At 40.1% G+C, this 20293-nt stretch overlaps 1 protein-coding gene across 6 annotated transcripts in view; it reads right to left on the reverse strand.

The window, feature by feature from the left end:
* Positions 1-19800, reverse strand: part of BIRC6 (baculoviral IAP repeat containing 6) — a 176468-nt gene extending 156668 nt beyond the window's left edge. For 5 of the 6 annotated variants that reach the window (XM_059841327.1, XM_059841323.1, XM_059841325.1 and 2 more), the window contains exons 1-4: positions 19426-19799; positions 3931-4112; positions 1437-1574; positions 863-1056 (exon numbers count right to left, since the gene is read on the reverse strand). In XM_059841327.1, the coding sequence (XP_059697310.1) occupies positions 863-1056; positions 1437-1574; positions 3931-4112; positions 19426-19660 (749 nt within the window). In that variant the 5' untranslated portion in view covers positions 19661-19799. Of the gene's footprint in view, positions 1-862; positions 1057-1436; positions 1575-3930; positions 4113-19425 lie in introns of all 6 variants that reach the window. The other variant, XM_059841328.1, reaches the window with a different exon arrangement.
* Between the last annotated feature and the right edge of the window lie 493 nt (positions 19801-20293).

Here is a 20293-nt window from a genome sequence, read left to right on the forward strand (position 1 = left end):
TAAACATTTCCTGCAAAGGAAGTAATCTATTCTAGCAACACTCACATAAGAGCTATCTTAACTTGACATTATACCAGCTCAAGAGACAGATCCTGGGAGAGCTGGAATCAAAATACAATGTGGTGAGGTACAGGTAGACCTGAAGGCTTGGGAAAGGAAAGCTAAGAGATGAAATCAAATTCATTAAATTATTTGAGATGTAAGAAATGATAATACAAAAGCAAAATAATATTTGTACAGACACTTTCAAGAAAGAATAATTTATAAACTTAGAAGACTTACCAGTATTCTAACTAGTCTCAGCTTATGAAGGTTAAAATAATGCTTGTGTATACATTACCACTTAGATCAGAAAGAGATGAAGCAGCAATCTGAGATAAAACGTTCTCTTACCCTGCACACGTCACAGTTGACTAGAGTTCAGAAGCAGCATATATATGGTCTGCAAAGGTAACTTCCTAAACTTCTAAACCATAAAACATGAGCATGACTCTTTCTTGTATGAAGGAAAAGCAATTGACTCCAGGATACTGAAGTACGAAGTAATGAAGTATAAATACTTCAGTAATGAAGTATTTAAGGCTTCAATTCTTACCTTTCTAAAAGTGTATGTTGGGATTAACAGCAAAGTAAATTTGATTTGCATTAAAGTTGAAACCCAGATTGTGGTGTTCATAAAGGCTTTCTTAAATTCAGTAATATGTATGGCACAGCACACATTGAACAGTTCATTAGCTGTATGTGTAACAGCAATGAAGTACAGAATAGGACTAACTCTTTGGCAAGTAAGTTAAAGTCATCTAAGAGCTCATCCTGATACAACTAAGGAGTCAAATTCATCACTTATTTTGTCTTAATATACCTGTCCACAGATCGGCCAGGTCCCACACCAAGCTCTGGTCGTGCGCTGGGTAAGAGGTAAGATAACCTATCCATCACAGAGGATGCTACAGGTAAGGCAGCAATATTTTGATTTATCTTCTTGAGTTCATTTACAATGGCACTGGCGACAGACTTCAAAACATGATGAGGAAGGTGGAACGTAACCGTTGCCCACTAAGTAAGGAAAAAAAAGTCTATGTTTTAGAATTTTAAAATCTTTACAACGAACAGATCAGAAGAGTGTCAAAACCAAAACTGAACACATGTGATATCAAGAAATACAACAGACACACGAAAGCAACAGGAACATAACACAAGGAAAGTAACCTCGAATTTTAAGCTCAGTTGGGGTTATTAGTTGACTTTATCAGCAAGAAACTAATCTTGTTTCTTCTCTTACCAAGTGAAGCTTTACATATAAAACTAAGGAATAGATAATATATTCCACTGTCTTCAAACAAAATCCACCATACTGAGTCACAGATTTTGTATGCTTCAAGGGTAGACACACAAATTAGACTTGGGAATCCATGTTAGACAGTACAAATTCTTACCTTTGCAACTTTATGATTTGCTGCTGTTTCATGTGAGGTATTTTTTAAGCCATCCTTCAGTTGTGTGATGAACAAATCATATCCCTCTGTGCTAGAAACATCTACTTTTTCTATGCAAGCAGATAACAGCTGCTGAGCCTAAAATGCAGATGTGCAAGCAAAGTTAGCATCCACACTGAGTAACTACAACAGAAATTATGCCTGTTTCATTACTCTCGGAAACATCCTTTGCCAGATCCTACTTTATCATATATTATATCAGCATAATTCCCATTCCAGACCTGAGTATGATGTTCCGAATTTTACTTCACAGGCCAACCCACAGATAAACTTCAGTAATGGTAACAGTAATTTCTACAAATTCTCTCAAGAGCAATATTACCAAATGTTAAAAAAAGTCAGCTATAAAAGTTAAAACAAGATCTATTAAAGCAAGCAATGAGGAGACATCTATTGCCCAATGCTTTCTCTTCAAAAGGATTCATTCAGCTTTAACGACAAAAAGTGACAGCAAGAACAAAAGTCTTGCCATTTTCTGAGTAGCTTTGTACCTTCAAAAAGGTCAATAATAATGAGAACAACCACACTGCAATACAATTAGAGATAAGTTACTTACAATGCTAATATAGCAAAGCTGAAAAATGAAGCAAAGAAAAACCTAGGCCAGTTTAGAAGTTAGTTCTTGAAACTCAGAAATAATGCAGCTAGAAGAGAATGCTATAATCATCCATTTATAGACATTTTCCTACAAGCCTCATCAGTTTCCAGTTTATCCCTCTGTCTGCTAACTTTATGTTGACAGGTAAAGTTTAAAGGAATGCTTAATTGTGCAAGGCACAGAATATTCTAAATCTGCTGTTAGGTGGGTTAATATCTGAAAAACATTACAGGAATTCTTTCAAGTTACAAATACAGGGGAATATTTCCCAAGGACAATGGTGAGCCAGTCCTTTAAACAACCACAAGCTGCTCGAAACAGAATGGACCAAAAGGCCTCTTAGTTATGTCTGGGAAGTTCAGGGGAAGAAAGACTGAAATAAGACAAACTAACCCTCTAGCTAAGGTTGTATCAGAAGAAAAACAGATAAGACTGTGGAAGTTCCTAGATTTTAGTGTTCTACAGCAAATTCAAAACAGCACAGATTGCTTCATTACTTGTTAATGCTGACAATTAGAAATGCATAAAGGTGCACTGCAGTACCAGCAGATCAAACTACTTAAAAGACTACTTAAATTAAGTGCAAAAATTTGCAGAAAAGTTCTAGAGACAAAAAAAACCAAAACATTAAACACCCTTCCTTGGATGAAAGTTCTTGACCTTTCTATGATGAAAGAGGTGGGCAGATGTGTTTGTATGATATTTGCTTAGTATTTACTAAGTTTTTCCAAGGTTTGGGTTACCACCTCTTTAAAATTAAAAGAACTTGAGACTGATAATGTTTTGCCTCCTTCCTCACTGATCTGGTGATGAAACTGCCAAAGCTATTCCTACTGAAGTCCACATTTCTTTTCCTATAGGAAGGATCTTTCCAGAGAAATGCTGTAAGTAAGGGTCTGTAAACACTTTAGAACCAAAGAATCTCTGTGCCAAAAACTGACACAAACTTACAGGTTGTATTGAATAATGTGAGACTGCAAACCTGTCACAGCAGACCTTATGAAACAAAATCCTGACCTCTGACACTTCACACTCAGCCACACATACCAGGATTCTTCAGTAACCCACAAAGGGTACAAAAGCAATGCCAGTGGGCAGCAAGCATGAGGAACCCAGAAAACTCACTTCAGAGACCTCTATGAAACATTTTATTGCTGTTACTCCTACTCAAGTCACATAGTTAAAAACCTCAGATATAACATACATTCTTGATTCATAACACATAAATAAAGTACATCAATGCTGAGGATTAACAAATGCAACAAAATCCGAAGTATTACACTCTAAGCAGAAATGTCTACATTAGCTTCTCTAAATGCCCAAACCACAAAGTACTGTGTTACACCTCATCCAACCATAAAAGGGAAGCCAGGGTTGCACAGAAAAAAAGTCTTCTGTTTGGCCAGCTGACCTTGCTAGAAAACTTACATTCCAGCTCTAATTCTTCACATGATGGAACACCATGTTACCTGATTTCATCTTTCTTTCCCTGAAAGACTATAACAACAAATCAGGGATACCTAACAGGCCAGACTGACTCCTAGAAGTGCATATATATTCCATACACAATCACTGACAAAGGTGGGGAAATGAATCCTTATCTCTGGTCACTAAATACTTCTTTCTTCTGAAATAATCTGGTATGGGGCATGCTCTTATTTGTTTGAGATACAAGAAACTGTGAAAAGCTATGGCCCTACAACAGCTAATAACTAAGAAACTTTTCCATTGCATGGTGTTAATATCACCCTAGAAACTCAGAGTCAAATGTCTGGTTTCAGTATTTCTGACACAGTTATTTACATACCTCTTTTCGTTCCACCCCCCCCATCTTACCTCTGTAACTGGCAATTCAAGCTGAACCACGTCATCTTGTTTTGAAACAGGCGTTTGCAGAGCTGTGTCTAACAGTAAGATGCCATTGAGATCTTTCCTACATCCTACTGCATAATCGTCCACAAAGATCACTTTATCCACAGCAGAAATATACTGACATCTCACCCGTCCACCTGGTTTAGCTATAAAGGAAAAATAAAATGCAAGATCTAATTAGAAAAATGCTTTTATAGAAAAGACCTCTAATTTCTGTTTATGAAAGTAATGTAAAACTTTGCCAAAATCTTTACTTCTTGAAATGATCAAAACCTAGTATTTTAGCAACCACAATTTTCACCAAGCTTTTATATTTACTACATTAAAAAACAAACTACCAATACATCCCATCAGTAACTACAACCATTTTATTCCTACAGTGGAAGCCATTACTTTAAGTCCTCCTCCTAGCAGGAGGCCTCAGCTAGCATTTTCTATCTTAATGCAGATGCCTGGTGAACTTGATACTAGCTGACAATCAATAATAACAACAAAAATGTACAAACCAGCATGAACACTGAGACAAAATTGCTAAATTACCATTAAGGCTTACTAACAGCACTTCATCAAGCAAAATAACACTTAAACTTCTCAAAACTAAGTACAGCATGTAACACATACCAATGTGGTATGTGTTCCTTGAGACTCTACAACAGCTCATTTCTGCTTAGTGCTGCACACATGATGCTAGTAACAGGTCTGAGAAGTTTGGTGAAGGCAGGGGAAGACTGCCATCAGATTAATAAGGAAAGGCTGCTGCAATGGATATTATCCCCTAAAATGTTTAATGCTACTCATCACTATTACATGTCTAAAGCTGGATAGACTGCAGAACTAAATGTAATCCATGTGAAATGCTACCTGAATAAAAGGCAAACTGCTTTCTATCACAGAGTAAACTGCCTCTCCAGAAGCAGATTGTGTGTACCTTATAAATACATGGACGCATTCTCCAACAGCAGCTGAAAATGCTGCATCGTCAACATAGATGTCTTCCTGTCACACAGAAACAGGAGTTTCATCAAATTTTGCATTAATCATGTCCTGTCCATGTTCTCCTCTTTCCTCAGACACTGGATACTGTTTTTATTATAAATAATTTAAAAATCACCATTTTGGTAGCTACCATACAGTAAAACCACCAGGTAAGGACAGCTACATAATTCTGTAATCTTCACATTTTGATAAGAGTTAAATGGAAATTAAAACTTCTGGAAATACAGGGCACATGAATCTGACCACACTACATTTGTGGTATCCTCTCTTTGAAAATGCAGGTAAAGAACAGTCGTCAGCTGCCCTTCTCACCGAGATTTCGGAAACAATGACATACCCCCAAAACAAAGGACATATGCCTTTGCCAGCAGTAAGTATACTGCAATTGTAATCATTCATACAGCAGTCAGAAACACTTGAAGAGTCCGGAATCACTTGATAATTGCAAAGTCTTTGGTCCTTGCTCAGCAAAAAAGAGTTCTCTGAATGGTAAATCAACTAATTTCAAAATGTGGTTTTGCCAATACACTGGAGTTCCTCACACAAGAGTTTCTACAACCAACACAGCTGCAGGCAAGGAAAATAAGCTTTGCAAAAATTCAAATACAAGTTTTATTATCTTTAAGGTTTCAACAACATACTGGAAACTATTACGCAAATAAATTGAACAGTATTTGATGCACTAAACTAGAAACCTCAGTAGATTCTGATGATGCTTGCAGACTATCCAGAGTGATCCAAGGGATGGATCACTACAGGACACTTTCTTTAACACATCACTTCTCCTTCCCCCTCCCAGAGAAAATGGGAAAAGCAGCTAACCCTTTCTGGCAGTGCCAACACCATGAACACTTTCTTTTGCACTTTCCTTATTTCCTGTCAAGCACAGGAGTATGTTCATGCCCTGTGAACTAGGAGTTCTGTAGTATGTAGGAGCCCCAGTCATTGTGGCTTTCCAGGCTAGACCACTCTTATTTTATCAATTCTGTAGGGATGTTAATGAAATCTCAAGTCTAAAGCAGCAAACAGCTAATATCCTCTGAGTAAATGGTCCAAATCTTTAGAAGCCAATGAAGATAACTAATAAGGCAAGTAACATAGCATTTCTGCTCCATTGCAAAACAAAAGAACTTATAACGTAGAACAAAAAATATATTGTCTGCCAGCTGTGATTTTTTTGTTGTGTGCTGGCTGGTTGGTTGTAATGACAGAAAGATTGGCCAAATTATCTCTAGGAAGTTATTTACAGTTGCTGTTTCTATTTTATTTGAAGCACATAAAAACAAAACAGCCTCCCTTAGCCTAAGTCGATGGAACTTCAAGGAAATTATTAGATCAATATTTAATATTTTTCCAAAACCCAGAGAAACACATTTTGTAACTGACTAGTTTACACTAAATAGCCTCTGAGTTGCTGAGAAGCTTTTTTGCAAATAGCAGTTTATTTTAAAAGTTCACAAAACACATTTCAAGATAATTCTAATACTAGTCACATGATGTAACACAGTCTATATATGGTTGACCATATGATTATAACAATAGATTGAAAACCAGGAAACCAGTGAATATAGAAGTCCCCGCTACAGATGTAGTAACCTAGAAGTTATGCCTAAAAAAGTTAAATCATCCTAAAGCATTGTGAGAAGTGTTCTTTTAAACACAGGATCAATATTTTACAATGTGCTAAAGGACTCTGACAATACTCACTGAAAAACATACTGGTGCCCCTCTAACATTATGTCCTGCCTGTCCAGCCTAAGTTTACTGCAATAAATAGTGATCTGCACCTTCGCAAACCACAGCTAAAAGGTTTCATGTAAAATCACTAAATTATTTAAGCTAGATCATCAAAACTCAACTGTTACTCTCATTTTAGCCCCCATTGCTCTAGCTGTAATTTATTCTGGGTGAGAGGAGAAAAAACAGTCATTCCAAGTTTCTAATGATTTTGCTTTTCAGTTTTGGCACAAGTGAATCATAGCTTCATCCAATATCTCCAGCTTATCTCCTAGTATTAAAAACAAAACAACTCACAAAGAAGTCATTAAACCTTTTGTCAGTTCCTACAAGGAAACCTGGCAGGCTGCTAGCATGCCAGAAGTGCAAATCCAATAGCATATTACACTGCGATATGACATCTATCACAACATTAAAACTAGCAACCTAAAAACTTGAAATAAAACCAAACAAGCATCAGATTGCAGAAATTAAGAACCTAGGAAAAGGAACATTTCACCTCCACCTTTTTTATTTCAAACAACAGAGAACAGAAACCAGCAATTTCCTGTGATCGAAATCTGACCCATGGGAGGTATTACAGAAAACAAACTTGTCTGGAGAACTCATAACAGTCTAAGCAGCATCTGGCATGCCCCCTTGCCTATGGGCATTAAGATGAACCAAACCAATTAGAGAATTAGCCTTGCATTTCAAGAAGTAGAACAATGAAAAAGTTTGTCTCCATCTCTCTGCTAAAGATAGATTCAGCCTCAAAGCTATAGAGCTTAAGAGAAGTGGTTGTCACTTGCATGTGCTTGGCCACCATCATGAAGTGATAGAGATTAATGCTGGCAGTAACACCTTTATCTTTTGTGATATTGGAAGAAGCTAATTCACCTAGAAAACTGCTAGCCAGGAATATTATTAAAACATATCAAAGTCAGTAATTCTCTTGACACGCAGCTCCCAATACAGAGGAAAAAAGCTTAAAAATAATTTCTAAATTAAAGAAAACTAACACTTACCTGCAGCTATAAAGTGAGAGTGGTAAACACATGCATCATAGCACTGATTCCATAGGGCTAAGACCCAAGTCCAAACAAGTATCTAAAGGATCAAAGTTCATAACTTTGATCTATGTCACTAGGTCTTTAAATAAAGAATTAAAGTAACATTTTTGGAGAAACAGGAATCCCATCAGCCCAATAGAACAGATACATTATGTGCAGCAATACCTGTTTCTGGTATTTAATTGCATCTGCCATTATTAATTGCCAATCTGGCAATTAATGGCATCTGCCATTTAAATTAAAATATCCAAACAATATCCCACTACTCATTTCAAAATACTTGTTAGCATGGAAAAAATAAATAAATGAACTTTAAGGAGATCAAAAGCCGTATCTATTCCATTGATTTTGTACCATAAGATTTGAGCATCAAGCTCCTTAAAGAGAATCCAAAACTCAAGAAAAGGCGAGGTTAGTGGACAGCAAAACTATTCTTTCCATCTGAGACCAAAACACTTCCTGCTAGAACCTCACTCAGCTACTTCTCACGCACTTTTCACATGTACCTGGGATTAAAAAAACCTTAGGTATCACTTGTCCTCATCTGTTATGAAGCAAGTGCCTTTCTTACTGCTACCACCTCATGTAACCATAAAATCAACTGAAAGTTAGCAAATATAACACCTAATTACATACTAGCTAAGCAACATATCTGCCAAGGCAAGCATACCAGAACATTTGCAATTTGAGGAAGTTCTGCAATACAAATAAAATTTTAAAAAAAGGAAAATCCTGTCCTAAAGTTCAACTTGCAGGAATCTAAATCAAACTAATACTACAGAAAAATCCCAACGACGGATGAGTTGCAAAGAGTTCACACAAAAGAGCATAAAGAGCAAATCTCTAAGTCTGGTCTAAAAGTTGTCTCCAAATTATTTCACATCAGTGGCTCCCAAATGAAACAAAGACATGGTGGTTATGAACAGATGGGAACACCATAATGAGAAGATGTCTAGTGGCTGGCCAAATCAGGCCATGACTGCTCGTAATTACTGAATTTATCAGTTATAGATCCTCCCTCGTTTCTCCTCTTCTCTTCCTTATGTACATCCCCTGTGGATACTTCAGCAGTGTAGTTTTATCTTCCCAGCCCCTTATTTGCACTAAACATCACCTCACCAAAGCAGTCTGCTGTCATCACAAAGGCACTCCATGAACCTCTCCCCTCCTCAAAACAGAAACATTCTCAAACTTTAGGAAAGGATAGAAAGGAAACTATTAGAGGAACACAAGTTCAGGTTCCTATTTTAGACAAATTACATTAATGGCTTAAACCAGGTATATACAAACAACATTTTCTTTTAGATTTCACTATATGCACATACCTTCATCTGCCACATCAGCTGGAAGTGCTGTCCAAAATGATTTAATAAAGAGAAAACACACTAGAGCTGAAGCAGGAAAGAAAATTTGAAATGTTCTACAAACAGCAAGAATGCTGAAGGAGACGAATACCCAGATTCTCATCACAAAGTGCCTTCAAACCCACTTATTTGCAAAAACTGGATTTAGTTAATAAAAAACAAGACATGTGATCTAAAGTTTATCTTTTCCTTTAGCAACAAGCACAACAGAGTTGCTTCAGTATCAGTTTCATTATATGATAGCTGGTTTTAATAATCCTTATTAATAGGAAGATGTGTTATCTGGGCCAAAGCACTGGAGACTGCCACATTAATATTAACTAGATGTGTCTGCTCAAGCAACTACTAAGAGAAGCTAACACTAACACTTAAAAGGTTTTAGAACATAAACAAAACCCCACTGAGATCAAGACAGCTCATGTCTCACTCACTTTGCAGGCATAGAGTCCTCTCCCACTGTACAGACTCAAAATGAGAGTGAATCAGCAGGAGGATGTTCCTGAGCTCCTTGTACCCATGCTCTTTGTGTGGTTTCAGATCTCCATGTATCTGATATCACTGGCATCACTTGCATGTACAGAACAAAACTACTCACACAGCTTTACGCCATTATCCCAAGAAAAAAATGAGGAAAGATTTCACAAGGTATTCTAGAATCCTTCCTGTAAGCCCCAGTAAACTGTGAGACTGTAATCCTCTGCAATTCTTCTGCAAACAACGCACTGAGGGCACATTCTTCTTCAAAATTTTTCTTAAAGTGAAAAATGATAAAAAATTTCCAGAAAGTTTTCTTTCAAAGGGTGCAGACAGACAGATTACACAGCTTCCACCCTCAACCAGACATGGACAAGGAACACTTCACAGCTCAGTAACAGGAAGTTCCCGTTCTTCAAGTGCTAGGCCCATCACAGCATTTCACAACAAAGAAAGTTTGCCAGATGAAATTTTACTACCAATTCCTCTTTTGGTCCCTCAAGTGGCATCTGAGTTCACCCATTATGTATCCTGCAGTCTCTGTGACAGAAGAAAACATCTCCACATATGGCACTTTTTGAACTCCCAAGACTGTTTGGCAGGAAATGATTTAGCTTCTCACCCTTCCAAGCTCCAATAAGGAGATTCCAAGAAATCATGCTGGGAGAAGCAGCAAGAACTCAATAGCAGATGGGTGGGTTATAAGGCAAGTGAAAACCTGGCTACATTGTCATGTGCAAAGTTAGTCGCTCAGGATACAACACCTACCCAGTTATGAGTGGCATTCAACAAAGCCTGATATATGGTTCACTGCCTTCATCAATGGCTTGGATGGTGGGACATGCTGCACCTTCATTTAGACTGTGGAGGACACCAATGGGAGATGACTGAGGGCAACTGATGCATTAAATGGCAGGGCTGCCTTTTACACGGATGTCAGACAGAAGAATAGCTTGACACAAATCTCCTGATGTTGAGTGAAGACAAATGCAAAGTCTTACACCCAGAATGGGATATAACCCCATACATCAAGAGAAGCTGGGGACCAATTGTCTGGGTGGCAACCCAAGAGAAAGAACCTGGGGATCCTGATGGACGGGCTGAACAAGAGGCAGCAGTGCATCCTCTCAGCAACAAACTGTTACCATAGAGAGAACCACAGGAAAAGATCATTCTCCTCTAAGCAGCAATAAGCCCACATCCAGGATATCAGTTCCATCTTTGCTCCTCCATCTAAGATATCAGCACATATTTGCCAGTCCCATGAAGGGGGTACTAAGAAGTTAGAGGGCTAGAGAATACAACACGAGGGGAAAGACTAAGACAACTGGGCTTGTTTAGTCTGCAGAAAAAGAGGTTTAGCAGAAAATCTAACAGCAGTCTTCCATTACTGCAGCAGTAGCTCAAAAGCTATTTTAGACTGGTGAGTTACTACCTTCCTCTTTTGGGCATTGCTTTAAAAAACCTGTACTGACCAGAGAAGCAGGCATAGTGGATCAGAGGAAAATGCTCATAACCCCATATTTTGCCCAAGACAGTAGTCTAAACCAAGCGGTTAGTAACGAATTTAAGAAAGGTAATCTGCACAATGGTTCTTTCCTGGAACACTCTCAGCCTGATCCAGTTTGTGCTTAGGGACCTTCTGTCCCAAAAGGGATTTTGATTACTACAATGACCTTAGACAGGCTTTTCCTCTACCACTTTGTCCAACATTGTTGTAATTCTACAAACAATCAGCATCCACAATGCCCTGTAGCCAGGAGCTCCATATTTTACTATTTCTCATAGTTACTTCTTTCGATGCCCTCAGCTCCTGTACTTGAATAATCAACTCCCAATTTTCATTTTTCACATGCTCTCACTCTCTCAACTCCCCATTCCAAATCATCCCCATCATCTTTTTCAGACTGAACACTGTTTCACATATATAAACCATTTGTTTCACGTATATAAACCATTCCATACCTTAATTTTCTAGTTCTGTCACACTCTTTTTGAGATGGAAATACAGCCCATATACCACCATTGAAAAAGGACATATAATCAGATGAGTTCTTGACAACTTTTCTAGCATTTGCTTATACAGTAACAACTGAGCGTTTAGCTGGTATTTCATATTCCTACCACATATTCCACAAGATCTCCTTCTGGCATTATGAATTCGTTCAGACCCCAGTACACCAGGCTACAACGCCACTAAATTCTTATGAGTACTTCAAGTTTATTAAATGCATTCTCATATTCTCCTAGTAACTAATTCTACACAGGGAAGCTGAAGCAGAACACACTAGATTCATGCACATTTAAGTTATATTTAAAAGTGAAACTATCCTTTAGGATGCCTTTTCAAGCTCTTCAGAGAAGCTAGCAAAATTAAAAGGCTTTGTACATTCAAAACACTTATCTGCAACATAACATTTGAACATGGTGATCATATAAGTTAAACCTGAGTTCTGTCACTGAAGAAGGACATTCAGAAAAGTCCCTAAGTCTGGCGTTGCCAGGTGCCTTCTGTAGGTATTGGGAAGGCAGGTACTCCACAGATTCAGAATAAGGACTTTTCCTTTCCCATTATGGCACAGGGAGGGAATCTGAGATTATTTGTCGAAAAATGCTGATCTTGTGACTTCTGACTCACGAAAGCTATAGAAAACTGATGAGGAAAAATCCACTACTAAAAGAAGTTTAACAAGCAGTTTCACATTTACAGTGTTACATTTACATCACAACTTAAACCTAGGAACCTGCGAAAGACAGGTCAGCCAAGTCCACCCCACTATTTCTCCACATTAACCACACCGCCTACTTATTCTCCAATTAAACCCTATATTTCCAGTCTTCAGTGCCATCTTCCCAGCTTCCTACTTCCCTAACCCTTTCCCCATTGTCATTCAGGCACTCCATCATAATTCTCAGTTCCACCCTTCACCCTCCCAGCTCTTCCTTTCAATATGGAGTTTTTCATGAATCCTTGTATCCCACTGCCCAGTAAACAAGAGTTTACCAAACTGTTCTCCTACAGCTGTCAAATGCAACAATGAGATCCTGAGTGTTTCATGCTTAGCCAAATCAGGGAAATGCAGTGGATCAAAAAGATTTCCCTCCTCAGACCGCACAGGGGACTGAAGAACTACTGACAGACTGTATGCTACGCAAGCCTTCATTAACCAGCACTTGTCATTGGATATGTTTTCATTAACACTATCAATTTTCAAGACAACTTAAGCAAATTCCTTCTTCAGCTACATATTAAAAAGTTATCCATATTCACTGAATGGCCCTAGCAAATAGCTCAAGAAAATTTTAAACATACTAGTGTTTATACTGATATGACAGATAAGTTATTATTTCCATAATTTAACACCTCTAAACTTTTGTTATGGACAATGTTTACTGACTATCATCCTTATCTGTGGAGTGCTCTTTCTGCAACAGGTACAGGAATCTTCAAAATAAATGTTCTGCAGTGTTCCTGTCTACCTTTTCACTAGCAGTGTACACTGGGTCCTTAACAAATCTTGATACTCTTCCCAAAGACAAGGCAGCAAAGGACTTGCAAGTGTTAATATTCATTCATCTGTATTTCACAAATGAAACAACAGGCCAATAGCTGTTCTTTCTTGAAACTTCTACTCAGTGACAAGCACTCATCTGGTGACTGAAAGCAGTCAGTGCAATTAAGAAAGCATTAACTATTTAAAGGAGAGCTTTCTAACAGCAGAAAGCAGTACTGTGGCATCACTTAAGAACCATCAGGAAAATGAACTAACCCATGTGTAAATCTTTTATTTACAAATTTTTAAAAAACTGTGAAAAGTTACCAATCCCACTGGAACAGACAACATGCAAAAAGCTATCTCACAATATGACCTGGGACAGTCTGATATACTCAAAAGTTGTTCATGACTCCACATGATTGCAAGCCTCATCTCCATCTTCAATGCAGCTCAAGAAACATTTCCGAAATACATCATAGTGTTCAGGGAAAATTTAAGAATGCTTGTAAAAGCAAGGATGGACACCTTTGTTTCGGGATTTGAAAGTAACTTGGAAAGAAAACCTGAAACCAAAAAATCAGACCTAGTCTTTATTAAAAAAAAAAAAAAATTAAGGTGAATCTTCACCTAGGACAAATTTTTCTTACACTCTATCTTATAAAATTTTGATGTTCTATTTCACTTAAGTTATGGATACCAGGGTAACAGCAACCATAAAAACATAGTTATAAACAATGTAACTAAAGACTCAGAAAGTGGTTCTACTGGGCCAGCTAACACTGTGGTGGGCTGCCAGAAGGGACCAACTATAGGACAAGAGAGTGTGTTAGATACAAACCACAGATCACCAGCATGCTCAGAATAGTAAAAGATCAGGCTTTGAAAGATGACTGGACTGGGCAATGAGTAAAAGCCTTCTCCATGCTTTCATTACTTCAAGTCCAACAGAAATACACCTGCTTTTTTCCACAATGTTCTGGACTTGAACTATCAGTTATCTGTCAGGATATATTTCTGCCAAGTTTCTTCTACATCTTACACAACACAGTACACAACATCACTGGGAGCTGAGCTGAAGGGTTTATCATTTAGGCATACTAAAAGCCCTCTTGATCAAAGTTGGACAATAATTAGCACTGAGGTGAAAGTCAGTTTTTTCCCTGAGAAACCTTTATATCAATGAAAAATGCCTTAACTACCTGTGAGACAATTAGGACAGGTAGTCAAAGTTCAAATCCCTGACACAAATCTCAGCACAGTGTTTCCTCCTCAGGTCACTAAGAAGCATTTCAGGATTTGTCTTCCTGCAGAAGACCTTTTTCAAAGTCCATTTGCAGAGATCTAGGAATTTTCTGATTATCTGACACTAAACTATTTTCCAGCCTTTAATAATACTGCACTGCTGTTGCAGTGACAGCCATAAATCCATCAGTCCAAATATGAATGATCTGTCAATAAAATGAAAAAATGCTGTGTGATCGTGCCTGCACTGCTGCCTGTTACAACTTCTGAATCCCTGCATGAAACATGGACATGCAAACATCTCTTTAAAGCTATGTGATAAGAAAAGATCTCTAATTTTACTCTGTTCTAGCTTATGCAGAAGATAATCCAGATGTGTTTCAACAGAGTCTGGAAATATCAATTAACAGCATTTTGACAGTTTGGCAAGATGCTTGGTAAGTAAGAAGGGATATCGACACATTGATTAAGATAGCAGACAAATGAAACTCACAGCAATCTAGAGCCTTTGCTAATATAAAACACTGAACTCAAATCTAACAGTTCTTCTATCCTGTTTTCTCAAATGCTTAAGGCACCTCATGAATGACCTTAAGACCACATAAATAAATGAAATGACCTCTTTGAAAAGCATTTCACACAGATTCGCAGTCACCCAAGTATGCTCAAATACAAGGTGGGCTGTAGCGCATCACTAGATTTGATAACATTCCCTATATGATGAGAAATTCTGTGTTAAGACCAAAGGGGCTTCATTATTATTATTATTATTATCATCATCATCATCTTTATTTCGTAATGGAACAAAAGAATACAAGAAACAAAGTTGGAAGAAACTAGCCCCAATTTTGAGGAATGATGGAGAACTTGAGCAGTATTACCAGTGAGCTTCAAACAGTTGAAACTGTTGATGGTGTCTTCAAAAAAAATCAAGTGTAGAATTGGATGGCAGAGTATCCCAACAGTTTCTCCCCTAAAGATTACTGTAACTATAAATTCCCTCTATGACTTCCAAGTAGCAAAAGAGAAACTTTTCCTCTTATTTCGCTTTCTGCATCACATGGAAAAGAAAGAAACAGATCTGGATACCTCTTAAGAGCTTTTCAAGACACCATAATTTAGACAGCTGAAGAAAAACAAGACTTCCCAAAAGGGAACTCTGACAGGCAATGGAGTTGAACTTGTTGGCACAGGTGAGCCTCCTGGGCTGAGATCTATTTACTTCTACATTCTTCTGATGAAGGAACAGCCCTTGAGGATCTCTAATGATAAGGCAGAAGCTCTGTTTCCCCTGCAGAAACTGGTACATGTGTACCATGAACAGATCCTTCCCTGTACAAATTCAGAAGTCTATATTTTGATTTCTGTTAGGGCCTCTAGAGTAATTTAGAAGGCCTTAGCTACAAAACACTGCGCATTTTAACAAACAAGGCTCTGAAATTACTGCTACATCAAATTAATCTAGAAATACCTACTGGAACATTCAAGATGGTTACTGTCCTTCTGATAGTACATTTTAGTCTCTTATTTTAATCCTGCCCAAGCTTCTCTGGGACTTATAGCACTCTTCCAGTTCAGGCAGTTTTCTTACTCTATTTGTAAACAGAAGGGACTGATAAACTGAACACCTCTATGAACACTAAGAGAGTCACTCAAGACTAATCTGGAAGTTTTTTAGATTCTTCAGGGCCTTTTGTCTCACTGTTCTGGTTTGCTTCTTTTGAGGCAGAGGAAAGGGCTCATCTTTAGTGCTGTATTTGAACATTCCTCATTTATGCTTTTTTAGCTACCAGTGTTCAACTTGAAACTGAAACCACAGAAGTACTTAAATGCCTAAGAGGGAAAATAAAGTACTTGATAGACTTGCGTGACAGATTCAAAACCAGTCCTGACTAACCACTGCAAGCGAATAAACAGAAAAGCAGAACATCCAGAAATCACAAGAATTGTCCTTGCACTTCCAGTCTGATTCTCTGAAATGCACAGTGTGCATGCAACAGTCTTGACAGAAAAAAAAGGACAACCTTATGACCAGGTAAGACAGAGCTTAACGTTAGTGGTACCTGAATTTCCCCCTACTTCTATGCACTACCACGCACGGGGCTGTTGCAAATGATCACCTGGTCCTCTTGAACAGGCTGCTACAGGGCTCACGCTGGAAACAGATTAAAGATGATTACACACTTTCAAGAGACAGAGCTGCTGAAGATTCAGCATGGTCTAACAACCCACAATGAATTCCTACAGACTGGGCTCAGAAGAACAGTCCCTGGATCACCACAGATATTAGATCAATGAAGTTCACATGAGCAGCCAAAGCACACAGACCACATCCTAATGTCTGGATCCCACCTAGAACTGAACCGTCTTCTGGCTGTGAATCCTTTGCCTTGCTCTTTTACACACCAAAGAGCAATCTGCATTTCTGTTCTAACGAAGGCAGCCTCCACTGCTCTACCACATTCAGCATTCCACAGGTTCAATCTTTTCACAGAGAATGAGCTCAAAGCTTAATATATATTTCCGCAGTGAACTGTGACTGCAAATACAAAACACACTGAGGCTTGCTGGTGTTTCTTTTCCTCCCCTATCCTGCCTTGATAGGAGAATCTTTTCCTTGCTCTGCTTTCTAGAAAGAGGCTTGCTTACATTTTGTTTTTCTTTGGGTAACAAGCAATAGCATTTCTGTCCAACATAAATCTTTTGGCAAGGCAGGAGACCTGCAGCCTCAATTACCAGGGAGGACAAGCAGTCTCCCAGGAGAAGCACTTTTAATTCCTAGAGACTCTATTTTTAGTTATAGTACCAGAAGTCCCTGAAGCAACAATATCCTTTGACCTGTCATTTATGGCAGGGGAGGGAGCACAGACAGAGCTGGTCTACAGGTCTGAGTGTCCAGCTACTACTACCCTACATTAGAAGAGCTCACACTGTACAGTGCAGGCAGACATCAGAGAGCAGCTAAATTCCCTTCTCCTTCTCTTTCCAAAGACGGAAGGAAGGGAGAGAAAAAGAGTGAACAGGATTGCTAATAGCCGCAACAGACACCAACTGCTGAGATGCACCAGATTTCTGACCAGCATGCCAGTCTGAATCCATAAGAAAATTCATCTAAAGTTTCTTCAAACTAAAGGTTATCTTTTTTTTCCCCCAGTAATAAAATCATCAGTTCTACTGCATAGATAAAATTTGGGTGGATTGCAAGCAATTCTGTTGCTTTATGTGAGGAGGAGTAGAACCCATCTTTTACAGCCATGCTGTCACAGAGAAGACTGACACTAAAGGAAGTATACATGATTGAACGTACGTAACAGAAGCAAAGCAATATGTTATTTTCAAATAGTTACTATTTCAGGGAGAATTTCCATTAGCATTTTGAATACTGAGTCAAATCCTTTGCAAGGATTCTATCACAGCAAATTGTACAATCACTTTGATTTACAGATCATTTCCTTTTCTGTATCTGAGAATTAAACATCTCCTACACAGACAGCCAATTACAAATTAAGTCCTCTATTTATGCCCTCTTCATCCACAACTTAAAAGCAATTTTAAAATTCCTGCAATTGCGTGAAAAAAAGAAGCAAAGTTATTAATAAAAAAAGCACTTTAGGAGACAGCATGGTAGAAGAGAATTATAGAAACAGAGTGCTCTGAATCTAAACAATGCAGGAAACACCACACAAGAGCCTCATTTTCCATGCAAGCAACTGACAACAAAAGCAGCTGGCACCTTCTTAATAATTCCACAAAACTTTTTTTTTTTTCAAGCGCCCCAAATGCTTAACCTTTACATACAATGTACCAACTTAGAGCTATGAAAGGAAATCAGCAATTTTTGTCCTGTTCTCTTCAGTCCTACATTTGCGATACAGTTACTGGTTTTCAAGGTGAAAATGTACATATTGCCTAGGCTATGGCATTCCCATGAAGTTCTTGGCATTACTGTACCACGTTCAGGCAGCAACCAACCTTTCACTACCACCACTCAGCAAAGCAACATCTTATTAGCAATATACAACTGTAAGGAGAACCCAAACATGGAGGTAACACAACTGGTAAGAAGCCTATCTTTCTATTTCAAGGGCTGAACTCACAAGTAGACAAACAGCCCTACCCACCACCCACTGCCAATATTCTGACAAGTGCCACAGTTTAAAAGCCATTAATGAACAAGGAACAAAAGCTGTTAATGGCATTTGGATCTTTTTCTACAAAGCTAGTTTATTAACAGTGCAAAAACACTAATGGTCAACAAATAAAGTTGCTTCATAGTTACGGAGATGCTACAGCCTAAGCCTCTACAAAGCCAGTACACAGTCATGCTTCCTGAACATAATAGTGGGGATATGGTTACTACCACCAGAGACAGTCAAGAGAGTCAACAGCCTGAAGAACTATTCAAACACCTACAAAAACATATCACCAAATAACTTCAAGAAGGATTCTGATCTTAAATAGTTTTAAGCCCTAGGACAAATGACACTTTTAAGCAGTAAGCCTTCTTCAAAAAGCAGAATAAGGCTCAATAAATAAATTATTTCAGTATCATGTATCAATAAGAATTAGAACTATGCCTGTCCTGCCTAACATGCTGCTTCTAATCTTTGGAAGGTTCAACGTTACAATGATCCACAACAACACCTGCAAAAGCAAAATTAAAAAATACAACCCTATACTTCACAGCCTTTCATCCCTATTTAATCTTTCAGTAACCATGCCAATTTGAAATAAAACGCCTCGGCGCTGTTTACATGAGCATCTCTGCCCCAAAGAGTAGGAACACAGAACCAGAGGTTCTGGTTAGAAAAGACCTCCGAGATTCACCGAGCCCAGCCTATGACCAAACACCACCACGTCAACTAGACCATGGCACTGAGTGCCGCATCCACTCTCTCCTTAAACATCTCCAGGGACGGCGACTCCACCACCTCCCTGGGCAGGGAGGCCCTTCAGGCCAGAAAAAGAAAAAGGGGTGACAATAGGCCGGCGAGATCCTCCGGCACCCAGGGCCCGAGCCAAGCCCGGCCGCTCTTTCCCGAGGCTCCCCCGACCCGCCGCGACACCTGTTCGGCGGCGGCCCCGTTCCCCGCTCACCGCCGAGCGCCGACGCCTGCAGCGTGGCCCCCGAGGTGCCGTCGATGACTTTGATGGCGCCGCGCGCGGTCACGGCCAGGATGGCGTTGAGCGCCGGGTGGTAGCACAGGCTGCAGAGCCCGTCGGCGTCGCAGCGCAGGCAGCCGTCCCGCAGCAGCAGCCACTCGCAGGAGCCCGGACCGGGACCGGGCCCCGCCGCCGCCGCCGCCGAGGAGCAGGAGGCCGCCGCAGCCATCTTCGCGGCCGCCGCCGCCGCCGCCCTCAGGACAAGAGGCCCGCGGAGAGCCGCTCACTGACAGTCCCTGGAGCCGCCGCCGCCAGTCACCATCCGGGTCCGGGGAGAGGGGGAAAGGGAGAGCGCCCGCGTGAGCGGGAAGTGACACAGCCGCGCCGGATGCGGAACCGAGCGGCCGCGGCCCGGCGGGGGGCGGGGGCGAGGGGGCCGCTCCGCGAGGGGCGGGGCAGGGGCGGAGCTGCGCATGCGCACCACTGCGGCCCACCCCGCGCTGGCTCCGCTCCCGCGGTCCTCCCGGCCCGGGGCGATCCCGGCCCGGGGCCGATCCCCGCCCTCGCCGGCCATCCCAGCCTTAGGCGGCCGTCCCGGCCCTCGCCACTGCCGTGTCATTACTGCTTCGGACAAAACTTGGGTTGCAAACGGGCGAGCGCGTTCGCCGACCCCTGCCTCGGGGAAAGCGGAGCGGGGATTTGTGTTTCATAGCCCGGCTCCCACGCCGGTTGTGGTTTTGACCGCGAGTGTGCCAGAGAGCCCCGGTGTCAGGGGCCTCAGCGCTGGTGTGGAGTGGCAAAGGCACAATGCCTCAATAACTCTGCCCCCCGCAATTCCGCTGCCCTTGGGAAGGGTGTCCCT

Source organism: Haemorhous mexicanus, chromosome 3 (genome assembly GCF_027477595.1).
Source record: "Haemorhous mexicanus isolate bHaeMex1 chromosome 3, bHaeMex1.pri, whole genome shotgun sequence".
Lineage (NCBI taxonomy): Eukaryota > Metazoa > Chordata > Aves > Passeriformes > Fringillidae > Haemorhous > Haemorhous mexicanus.